The 7,710-nt window shown below is 35.1% G+C and overlaps 1 protein-coding gene across 4 annotated transcripts; it reads right to left on the bottom strand.

The window, feature by feature from the left end:
• Positions 1-661: 661 nt before the first annotated feature.
• Positions 662-7,086, bottom strand: LOC120068143 (Transducin/WD40 repeat-like superfamily protein). Of its 4 annotated transcripts, XR_005479107.2 has the most exons (16): positions 6,598-6,978; positions 5,631-5,803; positions 5,422-5,522; positions 5,138-5,244; positions 4,641-4,676; positions 4,470-4,555; positions 3,176-3,234; positions 2,981-3,091; positions 2,738-2,860; positions 2,316-2,459; positions 1,544-1,652; positions 1,333-1,469; positions 1,207-1,242; positions 1,029-1,122; positions 866-928; positions 662-774 (listed from the first exon to the last, which is right to left on the bottom strand). XR_005479107.2 is itself a non-coding variant. In XM_039019847.2 (15 exons), exons 2-14 carry the CDS (start codon positions 5,791-5,793, stop codon positions 1,030-1,032), a joined length of 1,305 nt encoding a protein of 434 aa, XP_038875775.1. In that variant the 5' UTR covers positions 5,794-5,803; positions 6,598-7,025; the 3' UTR covers positions 662-928; position 1,029. The 4 variants fall into 4 exon arrangements, 2 of the variants coding, with proteins under 2 accessions (XP_038875775.1, XP_090162996.1); XR_016524497.1 differs by having other exon boundaries at positions 866-1,122; XM_039019847.2 differs by having other exon boundaries at positions 662-928; positions 6,598-7,025.
• Between the last annotated feature and the right edge of the window lie 624 nt (positions 7,087-7,710).

The raw sequence follows: 7,710 nt of genomic DNA, 5'->3' as shown, positions 1-7,710 counted from the left end.
AATGAATCATTAATCGTTCAAACTTTAGGTTAACTCATAGATCATTTCTACATCTACCACAAAAGAAAAGAAAAAAAATTAATATACTATTGATAAACAATTTTTATGTTCAGTGTTGATTAACATGGTCTAATTAGTAATAAATTTATCTTACGGATCATTTCTTATTTGTTAACTATTTTTATTTCCATCAATCGTTGAACATTTAATAATAAAAGTGGCCTATAAATCATTAATAGTTTTTAATGATAGTATGTGTATCTATACGAACAGATATTTTGACATTATATGAAATAGAAGTCAAATCTCTAATCTTAAAGTTGATAGAGTTATATTTATTTAATATTATTTTTTTATATTAATTTTATTTATTCAAATTAATGAAATATAAATCTAATTTCACATTAAATTATTATTTCATTTAACTTATTTAGACGGTAAGTAATTTGAAAAGAAATGCATTATGTTAAATATTGCTAATTGACAATGGAATATCATGTATAAGTTGTAAACATCCAAGAGACAATGTTCCTCACATATGCTAATAAAATAATAGATCAATTTTTTTATTACTTTAACAAATCTTTTATGTTCCAAGTTGAAAAATTTTAATACATCTAACATAATTTTGAAAACTTTGAAAGAATGAAGACCAAAAGACTAAATGATTAAAATATCAATCGTGTATTTAACCAAGATTGTTAGATACCTTACCTTCTCATACAAAATGCAATAGAGAAATTTGTATCATGATTCCAGTAGTTATTGGGTAAACTAAAAAAAACAAAGGAATGAAATATAAATATTAAAGCCTAACCAGTCTCAATTTCCACTCACTCAGCCTATTTAAAAATAAGCAATTTACCTTTTCTATTTCCCTCTGATACAGCTCTACCCAACACTGGAAAGAAGAGAGTCCTGAGAAAAACTTGAAGCAACAAAGGGGCAGTCATTTTATCAGTAAAAATCAGGACAGTCATTTTGTGGTAAATTGATATCTTTACCACCATTGCTTTAGCTTCTTCTACCTTACGAAACATAAATTCCCAACGAAATGCGCAGTTTAGAGTCTGCCCCGCCACTGATAACACTGTCATCTTTCCACCAATCAGCAGATAGCACCTGAAATTTGCAAAACATCACCAATGAAACGAGATTGTACAGGGCAAAGGCTACATTCCTGAGGAAGGAATTAAACAGCTGTACCTTCTCTTTGTGAGAGTCAATTACCGCTAAAGGCCACTGCAAGATGAACAAAACACAATTTTTTTATTAGGTCAATGCATTTAATTCAAACCAAACAATAGAGAGCACAGAATAATATTTGAGTACCGCAGTTCGAAGATCCCACAGCATAACTTTCCCATCATACGATGCAGAGAGCAAATGGAACCAAGATTTATTGTGCCACTTGCAAGCCGAAACCCAGGAAGTATGGGATGAGAATTGAAAGATGGGACTAGAAGTTCCTATACAAAAATCATAGCATTAGAAACATAAGTGTTTTAGAGTGAAATCTCTTTGCAGCCCATTTCCTGTTTACCTGGCTTACGAGGATCCCATATCCTAACGGTCGGGTCTGAGCCACCAGCAGCAATGAGAGCGGAACCTTCACCTCCAATGTCGAGGCAGTTGAGTGCCTTACCACATAACTGCCAGTAGTGACAATTTTTTGTTCTTTTATGAGTGGATTCATCTTTCATTAAGATAGAGACAAGGTAGTTCATTCAGAGAAGGGGAACCTTAGCTAAATTGTTACAAAATTACTAAAGGACCTTCACCTGCTGCTTCACAATGGGTATGTAAAAACCACTAACATGCTCATAAAAGGGATATTTTCAATTGTCAAATATCTTTCCCTTCACTATTGCTAATAGTTTCAATCTATCAAAGCCTTTTGAATGGTTAAAATTACTTTTGTCCTGTTCAACTCACTCCAAAACATACTTTCAATCATACAAAAACAATTTTGATGGTATGATAAAAGTAATTTTTAACTATTTCAAAATTACTCCCAAACATATCCTTCCAAACATGTCCTAACAACTCTACACCTGTTTAATGTATAATGTATTTCCCTAAAGAGATCATCAAGCTTTGGAGACCACACTTCCATAATAGTTGATTTCTAAAGAAAATTCATGCCCACCTCATGCATTTAAAACACAAAAAAGAAAAAAAAAACAAAACAAAACAAAAACAAAAACAAAAACAAACACAAAACAAAACAAAACAAAAGATAATAATAATAAACTAAATTTTACTTAAAAAAATACTTGCACAAAGAGAAACATAGAGAGAGTTTGGAGACCTACATGATTAAACAAAACATTGCCTGTCTCGACATCCCATTTTCTTACAGAATGGTCCCATGATACTGAATAAATTTCTTCATGCTTTGGCCATGCAACTGACGATACACATTGTGAATGGCCAGCAAGTGTAGCAACAGAGTCCTCCTGTTAGATATATTTGTATACATTAATTTAATCCGGAGTCCCTAGACATAAGCTCCATTATAGAGTGACTTCTATAATCATTCAACGAAAACAAATATTTAACTAGTTCTGGCTGGAGGCATTCCTTTTGCTTGGTTTCATAACCATAATCTGCATTTTCCATAATCCTCTTGAAATTGGAGCTTCACAGTAATGTTCTCCCGTGGTAAACTAATACCAAGTCTTATAACATGATGTAGATCCAACTAACTAAAAAAAGAAGAAAAACAACGTTTTACCTCTAACTGAGATTCTTCAGCCTGGTCATTCTTTTTTCTCTTCTTAATGGAGACATCGCCTTCAGAATGATGCTCATCTGTCCGCCATAATTTGATTGTGCAATCCCAAGAACCTGAACAGATCTACATCACAAATTAAAAATTTCAAAGTAATATGAGCTAAAGTTGTGAGCTGATAGCTGTTGCTTTCACCTTTTTACTTGAACAGATTTACACAATAGAGCCATACAAATGAGATCATACCAGGTCTCCAGATTTCTGTGATGCAACACTTTGTACAGATAATCTATGTCCCTTCAAGATTTTGAATGGCCTTATTTTGGTAGGGATGCTAACTCGATCGTCTTTTGAATACTTCAAATGGAAACAAGAAAGATTGTTTTGTTAGATTATCAATTAGATCAGTACAACTTTAAACCTGTACTTTTCCAAAGTTACCTTCCACAGCCTGAGTGTTCGATCCTTTGAAGCAGTGGCAAGAGTGACATTAGTTGCTTCTATATGAGCATGGTCAAAGGTTAATAAACCATAGAGACTAGAAAGTGGAATATAAATTGGAAATTAAAATATCAATTGGAAATTCGAACTTGAATTAAAAAATAAAATTTCAGTAAAATAATAAAATATAAATTAGAAGATTAATATTTTAATGGCCAATCATAGATAGTTTATATGGCCACAAGGTCTAAAACCCAATGACTGAGTTTCTAAAATGGAAAAGATCTTCATAATATATGGAGAGGAGCACCGCTTGCACAAGAAAATAAGGATTTCCTAGCACTTTCAGTGAAGAAAACTTGTGTTAAAGATTAGCCTTGGAACATGGAAGCACTTCAGCATGTACAACAAATTTCTCAAACACAGGACTAATTCAAAATTTTCATGTTAGCATATAATATTCTAATTCGTTAAAATGCTATTTACTTTAAACATCAATAAGCCATTGTTATCAACTAAAAATAAAGGCTATCCTGCCATTGGAAGAAGTAGAAATCGAATAAATATAGTGATGATTTGATATAGAAAATAGTAGCAAGGGCTTACATGCAATGTTTTAAAAAGCTATTGAGGCTTATGCCTTGAGGCTTGCCACGAAGCAACGCTCTACGTTTTAGCATCAAGACTTGCACCTTCGTTGAATTGAATCATAAGAGGTTTATGCCTCTCATAGACCAAGGGTTACGTCTTTGTGAAAATGCAATCAGGCTTAATATCTCTACTCATCGTCCAGTGATTAGAAAATAATAGTGATTTTCCTCATTCTTCAAAAATATTAAAGTTCGAGTTGTGACAATTTGAACTAGGACTACTTTTAATGTTGTGACTTTAAAAACATTGAAGGAAATTTTTTTTTAGTATAAATCAATTCGATTAATGGTAGTAGTGGTGATGATAAAGACGTCCTTTTAGGATGATTGATTAAGTAAAAATTGTGGGGGTGAATTTTTTCACTTTTATACGACTAACATGATTTACAGTACTTGGTCATACCAACCAATTTAGTATTTGTAAAATGATTTTAATTCAGTATTTGAGGCTTACGCTTTATACCACCTTATGTGCCTCAAGGCTTACGCCTTGCCTCTTTAGGAGGAAAAGCCTCAAGGCCGCTTTTATCCTCTTCAAACATTGCATACATGAAATAATTAATAATTTGATATAAAAAATAATAATCAGCTAAAACAACAGGCAAAGCATTGTTCGATGTCAAAGCTATTAATTGTAGTATTACCTTCAGGGTTCACAGTACAGACAGAAGATATGGCATCACTATGACCTTCAAGAATATGTGTACACAATCCTGCAGGCTCCCACACCCTAAGGAACAATAATAGAAGTTAAGGCAATAACTCATGGGCTCCTTCAAGTACTAAAAACTATATTACAAAAAACTACAGATTACCTTCCTAAGCCATCATAACAACCTGTCAAAATGAACCTGCAAAATACAAGTGAATTCAAGTTCAAATTGTATGTATGTAAGTATGTATATATATAAAAATTAAATTACTTCTTTCAATAAGACATGACTACAACTAATTATTGTACTGACAGAGCAGCAACAGTTAATGATGTGCATCTAAGCTGTTATTACTAAGAAAAGAAAATACAACACTAACTGCAAGTATGCACATTCATCAAACTACACTATATTGTGCTACACGCAGCTATAGCATACACCGGCTTAGATAGAAAAAGCTTTATTGTCATTGATCATTATGAGTGACAAGGTGTGAACGCTAAATCTTTAGAACTTGTAGGAGTTTTTAAAACATGTGTGTGTGTGTGTGTGTGTGTGTGTGAGAGAGAGAGAGAGAGAGAGAGAGAGATGTGAAAGTGATAATAAGAATCATAGATGACTACAAGATAACAAAGTAGACGTTGCATTCAAATGCTTACCCAGGACAAGACCCATCAACTGCACTGACCCAATCATCATGAACAGAAGGCTCTTCCTCCCTTCGTGGGGCAACAGCCTTTAAGTACTCAATTTCCAATGTTTTTTCCTATTTTATGCCAAAATAACAGATAAGATCTTCAACTAACAAAATTCAATCTAAACAAACTGTATATTTCAAGGGTTCAAGAGTTTCTCATTTTCTTTAACCACAGGTTTGGTGCTGAGCATTGATTAAAAAAAAAGAAAAAAGAAAAAATACAAGTCGCCCAAATTAAAATCTTACTGCTGAGATGCCCTTGGCAAGAAGGAATTTCTCTAGCGACATTCTGACAAGCTCGCCATCAATTAGAAAATCAAATGGTTCTTCTTTCCACTCAGGATTCCCTATCAAATAATTTTAATTTAAAAAAGGTTCATATGAAGCTCAGAAGCATGGTTCCAGCCAAACATCAAATAACCAGAAGACATCGTAGAGATGATCAGAGAGCATACCAGCTGAAAGAAGATTGTTAACAATAGTGGAAAGACCCAGTCTGGTTAGGCTAGAGGGAATGGCAATGGCATTTGCCGGAACTTTGAAAGGAGCCTTAAGTTTGGTGATAAACCGGACTTGAATTCGGCGAGAAGTGTCATCAAAAACCCCATCAGTATCCATCACCACGCCTCTGCGAATGAAGAATAAAAAAAATTGTAGCACATATCGCTGCGAGCAAAATCTTGAGTTGCAAGGGTTGAAAACAAGAAATAGTTTTACAAAGAAAAAGCTACAAAGTACGACCGTTGTGCAAAAACCTTAAGAATGCATTGGGGTTTTTCATTTTACGTTTGTAATTTTGATAAATTAATGTAAAAACCCAACTACTGAGGACCTTTTAACTGAAGGCATTACTCCTGATATTTTTTTAACTCAAATAATAAAAGAAAGATTGAAATACATTATACATTCAGAAACGATTCTAAATAGCGTTTCAATTTGGGATCCCAAAAATTTTAAAAACAATGAAACCTTAACAAAACATAGAAATAACCCTCAGAACAAAATAATTTTTTCTTGCCTTTTGGAAGCCCCGGTCCAACGTCGTCCCTTGATCCGAAACTACCACCAAATCCTAGTAATGAGTTGAACCCAATCATAAAGTATTTAGGGGCTAGAGACCAACATCTATACTGACACTACTACAAGTGTCCAAGTGTCACTTAGACTCTCAAAATTACCTAAAAAAGTCGAACTTCGACTCTCAAAACTGGTTTTCTCCAAGGTGAGACATTGGGACGTATGAAAACTCTGTCGAAGTTTTTGTATTCGTGACTTGGGCTACTTTTAACTCTACTAAAGCCACTCTATAAGAACCCTATGTCATTCCATGATTGAGGTTCACATCAAGGTTAAACCCAACCTCCAACATTCAGAAACAACTCATAAACAACGTAATTCCACTACCGAAACTTTAGTGCTTACCAAACGGATCAACAAATGTCCCTAAACTCGCGGGACAGCAGCCACGATCTCCTCCAACGGCCGATTCTAATCTCGAAACAGCAAGGATAGGAAAATTTATTGAAAATAGCCACCAAACAGCAACAGATATTCTACTGATCGGTGCAGGCCGGCGAACCCGACGACCAAGTGGCGGCGGCGTCGACGCCAACCGTGACGAAAAGCGCCGCGGCGGTCGACGGCTTCGTTCGTGGGTATGAGGCTGAAGAGAGAGAAAGAACGGCGGCTTACCAGCGGCGACCGGCGACTGAGCGTGCGGTGGAAGAAGGTGGCTGGTCGAGGCGGCGATAGTTGAAGGAGTTGCCGAGAGTAAGGGTTATCGAGAGAGGGAGCTAATGGGGGGGGGGGGGGGGGCGCGTTGCGGACCCTTTTTTCAAAAAAAACAAAAACAAAAAAAAAAAAGTTTTTTTTCTTTAAACCCAAAACCCTAGTTTGACTTTAACTTGGGTCAAAGTTCCCCTTCGGCCTCCTTAGGCCAAATTAAGCCCAAAAATTAACCCAACGGGGTCTGACAAGTCCAATAACCGACTCTTTCCCTTCAATTCACACCAAAATAATAATAATAATAATAATTAATAGCTCATAATTAAAACAGAAACAATTTAATAACTCAAAAACCAAGGATCCTAACCGGATTGCATCGTCCCCAATAAATTTTTTATTTATTTAACATATATATATAAACGCAGGACCCATTTTCTCGATGGAGAATCCCTGTCCCTGCCTTCAATTGGCAGGGACGGGAGTAGAAATGGGGGATAGGGAGTCGTCCGCCCCGCCCTGGCCTCGACCCTACCCGTTGTCAACGCTAAAAGTAAACTCACTCAAAACTTGAAAATATTACACATATTAGAAATGAGAGTTTTGCTCTCAACTCATGTTCACCTCTTTTACTAGTAGTGATTTTGCAAGATCTAACCTACCTTTCTTTAACACCAGTATAACTTCTTGTTAACTTCAAGTTAGATTACTCATCCTTTTCAATTCAAAATTGATAATTTCATTAGTTTCTTGTTCTAAGTTACGTCCAAAATCAAATCTCTCAAACTCTGCTAATTAACAAGTAACAACTAC

Source organism: Benincasa hispida, chromosome 1, assembly GCF_027475165.1.
Source record: "Benincasa hispida cultivar pf3 chromosome 1, pf3_genome.v1.1, whole genome shotgun sequence".
Lineage (NCBI taxonomy): Eukaryota > Viridiplantae > Streptophyta > Magnoliopsida > Cucurbitales > Cucurbitaceae > Benincasa > Benincasa hispida.
The sequence above is the reverse complement of the archived record's forward strand: the minus strand, read 5'-3'. Positions and strand labels throughout refer to the sequence as shown.

Coding starts and splice junctions, on each gene's coding strand:
- LOC120068143 (XM_090306870.1), bottom strand. CDS start 5,793: ATGGATACTGATGGGGTTTTTGATGACACTTCTCGCCGAATTCAAGTC. Junction 2,861..2,980: donor CACAGAAATCTGGAGACCTG/GTATGATCTCAT, acceptor TTTGTGATGTAG/ATCTGTTCAGGTTCTTGGGA. Junction 1,653..2,315: donor GCAATGTTTTGTTTAATCAT/GTAGGTCTCCAA, acceptor CACTACTGGCAG/TTATGTGGTAAGGCACTCAA.